This window comes from Stegodyphus dumicola, chromosome 7 (genome assembly GCF_044657685.1).
Source record: "Stegodyphus dumicola isolate Sdum_Otavi_A_Nest chromosome 7, ASM4465768v1".
Lineage (NCBI taxonomy): Eukaryota > Metazoa > Arthropoda > Arachnida > Araneae > Eresidae > Stegodyphus > Stegodyphus dumicola.
Genome location: NC_140774.1, coordinates 131,908,389 through 131,922,463, shown reverse-complemented (window position 1 = coordinate 131,922,463; position 14,075 = coordinate 131,908,389). Strand labels below are relative to the sequence as shown.

General features: G+C 36.0%; 1 protein-coding gene across 2 annotated transcripts in view; it reads right to left on the bottom strand.

Moving 5' to 3' along the window:
• Window positions 1-14,075, bottom strand: part of LOC118194255 (lysosomal acid phosphatase-like) — a 95,250-nt gene that overhangs the window by 61,924 nt on the left and 19,251 nt on the right. For both annotated transcript variants that reach the window (XM_035365471.2, XM_035365470.2), the window contains exon 3: window positions 9,073-9,153. In XM_035365471.2, the coding sequence (XP_035221362.2) occupies window positions 9,073-9,153 (81 nt within the window). The remainder of the gene's footprint in view (window positions 1-9,072; window positions 9,154-14,075) is intronic.

Below are 14,075 nucleotides of genomic sequence, written 5' to 3'. Positions count from 1 at the left end.
TGTTGTCAATCAACACCAGATGTATGGGATCGCATATTTGAAGACGAGAATGAATCAATAGTCTTCCCCCGAGACGAAACCGGAAACTCATAAACAAAAACACCCTAAGGTTGGCGCCGTTGAACTGTCAAATGTAAATCTTTTTTATAGCTCAGTTGCGAATCAGAATGATGCAAGACTAAACAGTTATTCGGAATCGAATAAATTTAAGGTCTATCAGAGAAACTGCCAAACATTAATAAATTCTTCTAAGAACGCAGAATTAGGGAAGAATAATTTCTTTTTACAGGACGAATTATTATTTCATAAAGAAAACATTTGTGGAGAAAACATACAACAGTTAGTTTTGCTCGAGAATTATCGAAATAAAGTCCTTCAATTAGCTCATGATTCCATATTCGGAAATCATTTAGGTATGAGGAAAACTAAAGAAAGAATTAAGCTTTCATTTTATTGGCCGAACATATCCAAAGATGTAGAAAATTATTGTAGAACATGCGAAAGATGTCAATTAAAAAGTCCGGAAAGACAACCGCATAAAATTCCGATTACTCCTATTGTTCGCGCGCCATATCCCTTTCATACAGTAAATATAGATATTATTGGTGAAATTTCACCGCCTTCAGGAAGGAAACAAACATCGCTTGTGTTTGATAGATAATCATTCAAAATGGCCAGAAGTCATACCTTTAAAAAGTCTTTCCGCTAAAGCTACTTGTGATGCTCTTTTAGATATTTTTATGAGAAACGATATTCCAGAAATAATTTGTAGCGATCAAGGCACTAATTTTACCTCACAATTAACTCAAGAATTCGAAAAAACGGTTAGGAACTCATCCTCGTTTTTCGACACCTGGTTACCCAGCATCAAACGGCTCAGTGGAAAAATGGAATCGGGTATTTAAACAAATGTTACATCATGTAATTCGCACAGATCCTGTTAATTGGGACAAGCACATACCTTATTTACTTTTTGCGTATCGTGAAGTTCCAAATTGTACTACAGGTGTATCTCCATATATGCTTATGTACGGTCGTAAAGCTAGAGGTCCCTTAGCTGTGTTAAAATCATCATGGTCCGGTGAAATACCATTACCACTTAATCTGAGTAATTCAGCAGTTGATTATCTACAAGAATTAAAGATAAATTTAGAGAAAGCATCTGAGCTCGCTTCTTTACCTGCCGCGGAAAAACAAGAAGCTTATGTATATTATTTTAACTGTCGCAAAAGTTTGAAAGAATTTAAAAATGGCGATCTAGTATATTTACTTATACCAGACTCTAGCAACAAGCTATATGCTAGGTGGACAGGTCCAGGTGAAATTGTTGAAAGAGTAAATTCTCATTCTTATAATGTTAAATTACCAGATGGGAGTATGGGGCATGTTCATGTAAACAAAATAAGAAAATTTTATGTTCGACCACAAACTGTGGGAGTGATATTTGAAGATGATTCTGAGTTTGGGGAAATTCATGCAACCCCAAATAAAGGAGATTACGCAGCAACTAGAAGGGACGGATATTAGTCATTTAGAGGGCAGCAAACAAAAGGAATTACACGAGCTCTTACTCAAGCACATCGCGTTATTTTCTGGTGAGATCCAAATTGCCAGCGTCGGTGAACATAGAATTCGGTTGTTACCCGGAGCTGAAAGAAAAAAGCCATATATCTATAAGATCCCAGAATCTTTGAAACCTGAAGTAGATAAACAGATCGAGGAATTAGAAAGCTTGGGTCTTATTGAGCCAAGTGAAGCTGAAATAGCATACCCAGTCGTATGTGTTGCCAAGAAAGACGGAAGTATGCGTTTATGTATTGATTTCAGGTTGTTGAATCAAATAACCAAGCCTGTTGATTTTCCAATGGAGAATGTGACTAATTTAATCAATAAAATTGGACACGCGAATATTATCACTTGTTTAGATGTCTTGAAAGGTTACTGGGAAATACCTATAGAAGAAGAAAGTCGTGATTTAACATCATTCAAGACACATCGTTCTCAATACCGTTGGAAGGTGATGCCTTTTGGATTAAAAAATGCAGCTTCTACTTTTCAGCGAGTGATGAATGATGCCTTAAGAAAACATAGTGATTTTTGCAAAGCATATATTGATGACATTGCTATCTTTTCACCAGATTCGAATTGGCATCTCAAACATTTAGATGCTGTGCTAACTACATTAAGTGATCTCAGGTTTACGGTGAACGTAAAGAAATGTGTTTTTGCACGTTCGGAGATAAAGTATTTAGGACATATAATAGGAACTGGAAGACATCAACCTGATCCTGAAAAATTACAAGCCATTGAAATTATAAAAAGTCCTAAAACAAAGACTGCACTAAAGAGTGCATTAGGCTTATTCAACTATTATCTTGATTACATAAAGAATTACGCAGAAATAGCCCGCTCATTGACGGAGCTTACGAAAAAGAAAATTCATGAGATAATTCCATGGACTGCTGTTGAGGAATCTGCATTTCAAGATCTGAAACGTCGACTGTGTGAAGCACCAAAATTGTACACTCTCGAACCAGAAAAACCTTACACCATACAGTGTGATGCTCTTTCATATGGTGTTGGTGTTTGCTTGTCACAACGAGACAGCCAAGGCAGTTTGCATCCTATCAGCTTTGCTAGTCAAAAACTTTCGAAGACTCAGCAGAACTGGTCAACTATTGAACGCGAGGCTTATGCCGTTGTGTGGTCATTAAAAATGTTCGAGTCTTGGGTGTTTGGATCGAATATCGAACTGATCACAGACCATAATCCATTATTATATTTGCATAAGTCGGCACCGCATTCTGCCAAATTACAGAGATGGGCAATGGCACTTCAGCGTTATAATATTCATATTTTTCATTGCCCTGGTGCACAATTAAAAAATGCAGATGGTCTTTCAAGACTAGTTGGTGAATGAAATAGGTATGAACTAAGTATGAACTAATATGTTTTAAAACTTAGCATTAGTTACTTTCTTTTGTTTCGGAATTGTACGAGAGCTACTTTCCATCTGTTTTGAAAAACAAATTACTGGTTTCCATTTAATGTTGCATTATAATATCGTGTTTTGAAATAGTATTGCATATATGTTTTATTACAGAACTCCGGTATTGTATCAAGTCGTCTGTTCATCTGTTGTGAGATGAATGTTTATTGCACTTATTTCAAAGTATGTTATTACGTCATGTTATGTCATGTATTTTAAATTAGTTTGGTTAATTAGTTTAATATTATTACGTCATATATTTTTAATTAGTTTGGTTAAGGAAAAATATATATATATTGAGATACTAGGCAAGTATTGGTATTACGTTTGTAAAAATGTTTATATATGTCATTTAAGTGCTTAATTATTTCAATGTGAGATGATTTAAATATTAATAAGTGTAATTATTAACCCCTTCGCGCCGACTGTCACGTATACGTGCCAGCAACGAACGCACTTATCTACCGGCCGACACGCAGGCGTGCCAGAGGATTATTCCATTCTCTACCGACTGTCACGTATTTGTGCCAGTACTTTGGAACGTTTTTCAAACTATAATTTCTGCCACAAGATGGCACTGTATGTCCATATGGTTTCAGATACATGTAAATTAGACCTTCTACTCGAAATGAGAGAAGCATGACTCACATACACGTGTTTTTGATTATATAAACAAACGGGGAAATAAATGTTTCCGAATGGCGTGATTTATGACGTCTCTTTAAATCGCACTTTATTCGCACGTGGTAGTTGTTTACTGTAAGTAGAGAAGTTTTATTTGCTCTAAAGCGTTAGGTATTTCGGTTTGCAGTTCAGTTTTTAGAAAATAATTAGATCTTGTTAGACGTGAATTCTTTGTTTTTACCGTTGCAATGTCGAAGCGTCGAAAATATTTAACAGAGCATGAAATAGCAGAAATGATGCAAAATATTTCAGATATTGATTCTGAAAGATTAACTGAAAGACATTTTCCAAACCTTTGTTCAGAAGAGACTGATAAGAAAATGAGACGACGATGCTTCGTTTGTACACATTCCCGGAAAAATCCTCCAAAACAGCAAATGAGTTATTACGAGTGCAAGGAATGTAACGTAGGACTGTGTGTAGATCCCTGTTTTCAAATTTTTCATACGAAAAGAGAATTTTAAGTAATATATTTAGTTTTCAGATGTATAATGTTAAAATTCATAAAATGGTGAGTAATTAAAATAAAATGTGTAAAATATGCATTTAAACAAGAAATAAGGTAATTAAAGTATATATATATAAATATTTATAAAGCATAAGCCGTTTAAATACTCTATAGAGCATTATTAAACAATGCGTTGATACTTCGGAAATTTCATGGATTTAGGCTTAGTAGCAAAAAAGCCCCCGGCCCTGGAGAGACGCTCGCGTAAGACACTGCCGGCCTCAGCGATAAGCGCGCGTTTTCGCTACCCGGCTCGAAGGGGTTAAGCATTGGTATGTGAAGTATGCAACTGAAGTTTGTGAACTCATTTGTTGGTTCAGTTTTCAGATTCTGCTTTGCTTTGGCGTAGCACAATCTTACCGGGGGGGGAGTGTCATGTATCTGGCTGCGATGAGCCAATCAGCTGCCTGCCAGAGTCCAGCAAGTGAGAGAGACGGCAGTTGCATGTTAGCCTCAGAGGAGGCAGGTGGTAGATTAACTATGTTGTAGGAGCGAGATAGTGCTCCGAGTTTACCATTATTCTTTGAACGTTAATTTTTTTACCATTATTCTTTGAACGTTAATTTTTAATAAATATTTGTTTCGTTTTCTTTATGGTGCCTTATTCATCCGTAAAGCCATTACAATACCAATAATATAGTAATGGCGTAATTACATATAAAAACAGGGTTCGTACGGTCCTTAAAAGTCCTTAATTTTTTCAAAAATGATTTTTGGTACTTAAAAGTCCTTAATTTGGGCCAAAATGAATAAACGGTCCTTAATTTTGCTCATTTGACATTTCTTATCATTTCTAATGATTGCCCTTCTAAGTGTGAATTACGATTTCTCATGAATATGGAATTAAAATAACACGGCTCTTAACCAATCTGTTGGCGGACTTGCGTTGCAAACGATAAAAAAAAAAAAAAAAAAAAAAAAAAAAAAAAAACAATTAGCTACCCGAACGAAAGTATCGGTGTCTGATTGGCTATTCACCCAATCTTTCGAAACAGGTGTTATCCATAAATTTAGGCAGATTGTGACGAAAGCGTGAAACCGGAAGTTCTGTAAGAGGCGAAAGTGATGATGAAGGTGCTCGAGAAAAAAAAGGGGGGATTCTGAAAATATTTGCTAAAATTAGAGCAATCCCAACCTGGAAAGCCACAACCCTTCCGACGCCAATAGGAACGAGATGCCTGGAAAGTGCATTTTCAATAAACTGTGGCTTCATCAAGCTGACTACTAAGACTGGATATTGATGGATATCAATCCTTAAATGTGGTCTTTGTCTGAAACAAATTGAAATTTCTAGAATGGGAGAGTCAGCGCTGAAAATTCACATGAAAATTAAGTTTCGTTTTATCATTTCAATTTGTTTTACACGGTTTTGCTTAGCTTAATTTCTGTGTTTGTTTCAATTAAGCCATAAATTAATTTTTATCACCTTCTACTGAGTTTATTCTCTTTTGCACATACTATATATATGGGATATCGGGATTATGAGTTTATTTCTGCAGAGGGTCTGTTATCGATTTCGCGGGAAATCTGTTGGCTCCATTTCGATTTTAGGTCGCCAAGGGCAAATTCGGTAACGCTAGCCGAGAAAAAGTGAAGTTCGGAAATACGTTTTGAAGCTTCAATAGACAATTAAGTATTTGGTTTAAAAGTCCTTAATTTTATGTCCTTAAAAGTCCTTAATTTTCATGTAAGGAAATGTGTACGAACCCTGAAAAATATGTAACTTTTTTTATTGGTGACTTGAAACATATATATACGGGTGGTATATTGCAGTTGAGCATGAATTTAATTTAGCATAGATGCAACGGAGGTAATAATCCGTGGACATACACCTTGCACGTATCATCAGAAAATTTATGTCCGACCATAATCGAACTCTATGTAAGACATTTTAGAGGTGCATGTGGATGCGATGCTATTTTATGATTTCAAGGTCTACTTATATTGAAGAAACGTGATTAATCGATTTCTTACCAAGGCAAGTTAGATTAGGTTATTGGGTATATAACACAGTATACGAGGGCTATCTGCCTATTGTAAGGAATACTTTCGTGGACGACTTTCTAACGAAAACTTCCTTATACAGGGTAAATGTGAACAAATAGGCAAAACTTTAGGGGGTGATTGAACATAAAAGGCAGCTATACGAGCAGTTTTGCCATAGAATGCATGATCGGAATGCAAGCGGTGAGGAGTTAAAAGCGTAATTTTCCACTGTCACCAATAAAAATTGTAACAAGAATGAGAGGAGATACTTCAGAAAACATTTTTTAACAGGGATGTGCATTCTCAAACAAATTGCTCAAAAGACCTTCCGCCAGCTGTAATGCAGGCGTAACACCTGTAATGCGGGCATAACAATGCAGGAATAACACTTGCGGAAGAGGGACTGATGCACATTTGCAAGGACCCCAGGCATTTCCTGAGTATCGTTGGCAACAACGGCGATCCTGCAGACTACATTCATGTTGGTTTCAATGGGGCACTCGTAGATTAGGCTTTTCACATGGCCCTACAGAAAAATGTCCAAACACGAGAGATCAGGTGATCGTTTTGGCCAAGCCATGGAACCACCTCGACCAATCCATCGCCCTGGAAATGTCGCAGTTCGTATAGCCAGCCATCCTCTCAGCAATCCATGGTAGAAAACACCGTTGATCATTGTCATTGTCATCCTTAACGATTTGGTCACAGCTACAAAGAGCTTTTACCAATAAATCTGAGTAGCCGTTAGCATATCATTTTTAGTTTAAGAAAAAGGTAAACCTTATGTTTACCTGTCACCCGTAGGCGTGAATTTTATCATGACCGAAGTCTGGCCATTCATGGTCGTAGTGGCGGCAAAAGTCAAAAAAGTTCAAAGTTCACAGTTAAATAAATTACTAGGTCGTATTCACCTCGTAAGTTAAAAAACAGTTCTGTTTCTTTGAGTTAGGAATTATAAAGCAGTTCAAAGTAGAAATACCGTTGGGTGCGAGGACCGACCTTTTTTATACCATATACAGTCCACCTAGCGGCTCGTCGTTTGCCTTACCATACATTCTGTGACGAATTTTTCTCGTATAGCTGCCTTCTAAATTACCGCGCAAAAGTTTTGCCACTTGTTCAGATTTATCCTGTATTCATGGGGAAAACCATCAAAAACAAACGTGCAGCCAGTCTATTCACCTGAGCTCAAGGTGAACCCAGATACAGGTATTCTGCATTTTTAACTCTTCAGACGTCGGTAACAGATCGAAGCCCAAAGCAAAGAGGGAAAAGTCTGCAACGAAACCTCTCGATACGAGTTCTGTTATTAAATTATCGCGCACTTTTGGATTTGGCAAAATTCTCTTTCCACGCATTGATGAACAAGCAGTTTATTATATAATTAAACTTTAACGAGCATCTTATTGAAAAAATTAATTATGTTGTACGCATGATAGGAAAGACCATATTCAGTTAATTGATGGAATCACTAGGTAATATATATACGCGTAGCAAGAAAGATTTAATTTCTTACCGTAATCAAAAGTCTGCTTTTGTTTCTACGTTATTTTTTCCTAAAATTTTATTATCAGACATCCTTTACATTTTACTTTTATTATAATATCATTTTCTACCATATGCATTTGATTTTTCAGTTTGTTTCATATGTCATGATACCATTACACTAAATAAAACAATTCAGTTTCACATTCTTGTAACAGATAAGTTTATTCATTACCATCGCAAATTTTATCAGTTGTATAGGGTTTCCCTAAAGTTATAAGGTATTTCTCCAACTTCCCTAGCGTGCCTTCGTGGTGTAACGGTAGCAAGCTGGGCCGGTATTCCAGAGGTCCGTGGTTCGATTCCCGGCGAAGGCGTTGTTAATTTTTCATCTTGCCTCTTTCTAAAAAATACCTAATGACTCTACAAGTGGCGCCCGAACTAAAAGGGTTATGAATGATGATTCTCCGCACCCAGGATTTGGCGACTAGGTCCCCTAAAACCCTAGTCGCCCTTTAAAAAGGGGAGTATATAAGGTATTTCTCCCACTTCCCTAGCGTGCCTTCGTGGAGTAACGGTAGCACGCTGGGCCGGTATTCCAGAGGTCCGTGGTTCGGTTCCCGGCGAAGGCGGTTGCATATTTTTCATCTTTTCTGGCTTCTAAAAAATCCTAATGTCTCTACAAAGTCCTTGAAACATTTTTCCCTATTATTGTGAGCAATTAGAAAAAGGTAGTGCTGCAAATATTTAATGGTTTTATTACATGTATATAAAAAATTTTCCCCAAAATTTGTTTGGTTTAATAATTTGTTTTGGTATAATATGCATATAATGTGAGGATCCCAAAATCTTCATGTCACAAGCAACTAAAGTAGAACAGCTCGAAAGTGAATGCTTGGTTTGTAATGCTGTATTGAAAGATTTTTTGGACCATTTTTTCCATGATAAAAGAGTTATAGCCGACATTTGGCTCAATACATTGATTAATTACGTTTGCCTTCAGCTGGAGGAGCGTCAACCAGATGTCATTTGTCTTACGTCGAAGTTATGTAATTTCCGTCACATGTCAAAAACATTGAAACTTATGAAAGTGTGCTAGTGTAAGTTGTTCTATTCCTAAACAGCAAGCTATTAAAAATGTTCAGGGACTTTGTGAACGTATATGCAACGAGAATTTTAATATTCAATCATTCCTATAAAGATGTTATGCGTTTATATTAGATCATCTACATGATTCCCCCAGTAGCTGGCTTCACAATATGTCTTTGGACATAAATGCGCAATATAATGCATAATATACCAATTATGTAATAAAAAATCCGTAGCCTAAATTTAAAACCTGAATGGAAAGGTTGCAGGTAACACTGTTAATAAAGGTGATAAAGCTTAGATTAATAAAAATATATATCTTATGAAGTACCTCATTCGGATTACTTGAAATAAACTCTGTATACCTTCTTCTCAAATGGTCACCTATTGCATATATCTGCAGTCTGCCAAGCTGTCGAAAACAAAAATCTGTATTAGAGATACATACGCTACATGGATATATTACACAAGAATATATTACAATAACTTTGCTAAAATATTTGTAGCACAATTCATTGGATCTCTTTTCCTTTGTTTAACTTAAATAATTAGAATATACAGATAGAAATTCAAAATTATTTTACTACGTTATAAGTTGTGAGAATAAGCCTGTTGTGTACACATAATTGTTTGATCGCGTTACAAAAAAACCAGGTGATTTTTTTTTTCTGATTTAAGAAAATCTTAATTTTATTTGATTCTGAATTATTATTTTAATGCTTTAATTTTGGGGAAAAACAGATGCTTCTAAGAATATATTTAGCTTCTAAGAATATTATTTATTTTCCTTTTCATTTAAAATTTTTGTCCAAGATTCGGTTCATTGTGAAAAGAATTCGGGAACGGAGGCGATTTTGCTAAGTCATGATTTTCGCGGGTTGTTTTGTTCCTTGGAAAGTTCTAGAACAAATTTCTTTTATGCAATTGACCTTTGGGACAGGATGTGCGTGACGGAAAGGTCAGAGGTTGACACTTCACCTCCGATTTAAGTCATCTTGGTTGGCGATCTGGGTGTTCGGTGTCGTCTAAGTGAAGAGGGGTGCGCGTGTGTGATAAACCTATTTCGGTCATTCAGGGAAAGAAACGCAAATTTAGTCCCAAATAGGGGGCTATAAATGAAGCCACTATGGAAGCCCGTGTTTGTGAAGGAGACGAAGAAAATTCGAGTTTGAATCACTTTTGACTGAACCTTTTTGACCGACACTCAGATTTTAGACTTGTTCTTGTTGTGAAGTGAAAAAAAAAATGTAGATTGTCTTCGAGTAGTGCTTACGGCGGGGAGAGGCAATTATGCTCCCCGGCCGCCTGTTTTAGCAAATATTTTGAGAAGAGGATATTGAGTGGCGATAGACTAAACTGCTGAGCGAATAATAAAAAATTAACAGAGACTTTGGTCTTCATCTGGATCTGCTAACGCCAGGACGACGTCCTCTGAACTTCGACTTGAAACCGAAGGAAGGAATTTCGTTACCGTAGACTAATGAAAACCTGCGACAGCCGTTTTCTTAATAGTCTTTTGCCTTGTTGAGAGTAAATTCTATTCCGACAGCCGTGCGGCGCAAGCTCTTCTCTTGCCTTCCAGTGGAAAAAATTTTCTTTTATGGAAACCAGTTGTAGGCGTTCTCCACGGTTGAGATAGCTGAAGCGAAAATGTAAGCATGTTGAAATGAATCGTGTTTCGAACGTCGACTGGAGTTCCTAAAAAGGCTGAATTAAATCAGTCTTCAGTACCTCTCTTCCGGATGATAAGGTTTACCAGGAGGGCAAGGTCTCGCCGAGTCAATTCCGAGCCCTCTTCAAGATGTCTACTTAAAGATAAGTCATTCCTGTGTATTCATTTTCTGGACTCTAAATTAATTCTGAAATATTTATTAGGACATTTTGTTTCTTATTTAAACTCTAACTTAATTTTGAATGCTTGAAAATTCGCTCCCTTCCGTTTTTTTCCTTACAGAGACTAAATTGGAAAATCTTAATAAGTTAATTATGGTATAAAAATATAGTTTGATTTTGTGAAATTATCCTTAGTACAGTATTCCTTCATTTAAGTAGTAAATGGTATAAATTGATTAGTTCAGATGTGTAACTGAAATAAGGTATTGAGTCCTAATTACCAATGATGTGAAATTTAATTAAAAATCTTGAGGAATCTGAATAAACTAGTATTTTAATCTGGAAACCTATTTTTTTGTTTTCTTTATATCTATTTATGTTTTTCCTATATATATATTGTATTTACCTCTTGTCATCCGATCCTCCCACGGCACGGTCCCGGATGCATAAAAAACACAACGCAATTTTTACTTGAAAGATCACTAGAAATGTTGAAGTTAACTAGCCATAAGAGTTTATTTTCAGCTTGGTAGTTATTTAGTTAGTTACAGTTTCACCTGTCTGTTTCTGTGTCGGTATTTATCTTCAGATACCGATATAGAATAGAACAAGCCCAGCTTCTGTCTCTTCTGTTTGCTTCCAGTTACGCATGTCTTTTCTATGCAATACGAAATTTATAATACTGAAAAATTTCTGAAAATCGAATTTAAAATTTATTTGGTAACGTAGGAAAAAAAGCAGTAGAATAACGGCATTTTTGAGCAGGGAGGAGGAAGGAATAAAATGACAGGTATGTAATCTACGTGTTTTGAAGCACTTGCCATTTTCTAACCTTTCGCAAAATCATTGTTATAACTGAAGTAATAAAAAAAATTCTTCAAGTGATACGAAATGATGCCTTTACAATAATTCTACAATACTTTTTTGATTAATTTCCAACAAAAATAAATTCGAGCGATTAACTTAAGATGGAAATGGATTTTTGTCACCGGGAGATGTGCTTACGAGCATTGGGTTTTGGCCAACGATTTGCCTTTCGGAATGTTCTTTTGCGGTTTTTGCTATTTTATTAAGAAACAGATTTCTGATGAACTGATCCGGAAAGATACTCAAGTCTGTAGTCAAGGTAATCCAGTCTTAATATTATCATAAAAAAATTTTTGCGTTTCAAATTAATGATTTCTATTTCCTTGCCCATGTTTTACTTTACTTGGGTAAGTTATTGAATTTTCTAACTTATTAATTAATTGGGCTGCTGTTGGTAATCATTACATAATAGGGATCCAATAAATTAAATTAAGTGACATTTTCTAACATTTGATGCCGTTCCAAAAGAAATTATTTAATTCAGGTTGAGAACTCTATAATTAACAATGTCTGCCTAATTTACTTCCCTCCCCAAGTTTAATGAATGTTTAAAGAAACTTAGAAAGAAATGTTACATATAACAAATTTCATCAGTTATTCATTCACGTATGCTTTCCTTTTCTAAAAACAGAAAGTAAAATTTACAGTTACATAAACTGGTTTATCACAATCCAATATCAAGCATAACTTAAAACCAGTAGAATACATTATATTAGTTGTTTATCTGTAAATTAAATTACTAACTTCTTTTTAAAAATTAATATTGGACAGAATTAAAGTAATCCCTGATTCATAATTTTAATTCTTAATAATGGAATTAAACGAAAGCGAACCCATTAAAACAGCATTTTGTATCTATAACGTATATTTCATGAAATATTTTAAGCTTCACTATGAGCAGTTCAAGTAACAAACCATACATATTGTTACGAAATGTACAGGCGCGGTGAGATAGTTTCCCCGCAAAACAGTTTTAGGGTTGCCATAAAAATGGGCAAGGTTGCCACGTTTGGCGAGAAATCGCCCATTTGGCGACAAAATTGGCGATATACCATGGACGGATGGAGAACCTTCTGGAACGAATTCTTACCAGTTTACCCCAGAATTTTCTCGAACACAAGCCGAAAGCTATATAAATCCTGCTGGTCCGCTGTCAGTGTGTGTATCTAGCGAGCTGATAGTCAGTCATTGAGCGAGTGTCTCGAAGTCTAGCGCCGAGTTGGTCGTCGAGTGCATCGAGAGAGTCTTTTAGTGCATCGTCGAGTTTTGTCTTAGACTGTGCTGAGTCGAGAGCTATACTCTTGTGTATCGTCGAGTGCACCGCGTGGACAGTCTCGAGAGTACGTGGAGTTCCGAGAACAGTGTGAAGGCTGTGTCGCTGAACGTGTCAGAGTGTTTATAACAGTTCGACGACTGTAAAAGTGATTTTGGAGCTGTCCTGAGAATATTGGTAAATAAAATGTATTTCGATACTTCATCAAGTGTCGTCGTTATTCACTCCAAATCTACGAACCCCGTACGAACGTGAAGGAAGAGAAAAACGTAACAATATAATAATAAAATTTATTTTCTATGTCTCATAACCAAAACAGAACTGAGATTTTATTATCTTTTAATTTTCATTTTCTTTCATGTATTGCTTTTTAATATTTTTTATATTTTAGGAAAAATATCATTTTTAATAAATCACTAAAATTACTGGTAATTACTTTATTTTGAAACTCAAGTGTATAAGATATTTTCTGCCTGCTTCCAGCATGTCTTCGTGGTGTAACGGTAGCACACTAGGCGCATATTCGAGAAGTCCAGGTTTGAGTTCCAGAGAGGGCACTGCGCATTTTTCATATCTTCTCCTTCAAAAATGCCTAATGCCTCTACAAATAGCGCCAAAACTAAAAGGTAGTGGACAATAATTCGTCATCACCAGGATTTGGCCTCTTAATTCCCAGTCATCCTTTAAAAGAAGAAATATATAAAGTAGTTTCTCCCTCCTTCCAGCATGTTTTCGTGGTATAACAGTAGCAAACTTGACGTGTCTTCGAGAGGTCCAGGGTTTGAGTCCCGACGGGGGCATTGCTCATTTTTCACCTCTCCTAAAAAAAAACCTAAGGACTCTACATGTGTATTTTCTTCCATATTTTAGCTCTTCTCATCTAGGATAAACAACACCCAACTGATATAATAGTTTAAAAAAATTAATTAAATGCAAGAAAGCTAAACCACCTTGCAATAGTTTTGTCAGATAACATTGATATTTGGAATTCTTTTAGAACCTTTTCGGCTATACTTAAGTGCACAAGCCGGATGCTAGTGGAATGTATGTTTCCTTTTTCTACTTCTATCTCCCACAATGACTGACACGTAGCTTTTTCACTGGGTTTTTTTTTTTTCGTCCAGATTTCGTTGTACAATAGTTCTTTTTAAGTTACAATGCTTTAAGTAGAATATTGAAGCGCAATGAACCAATATCCTGCAATCAGTGCACAGCATTCCAGAAGCATTAAACTCGAGGCACGTGCACGTATGCAACTACTATTATAAAGCGATAACACTTAAGAATCTGAGGGAGAGTAGGGAGGAAGATCTGGGAGTATATGAATCTGAAGCTACATGTTATATATCTCAGTGCTTATG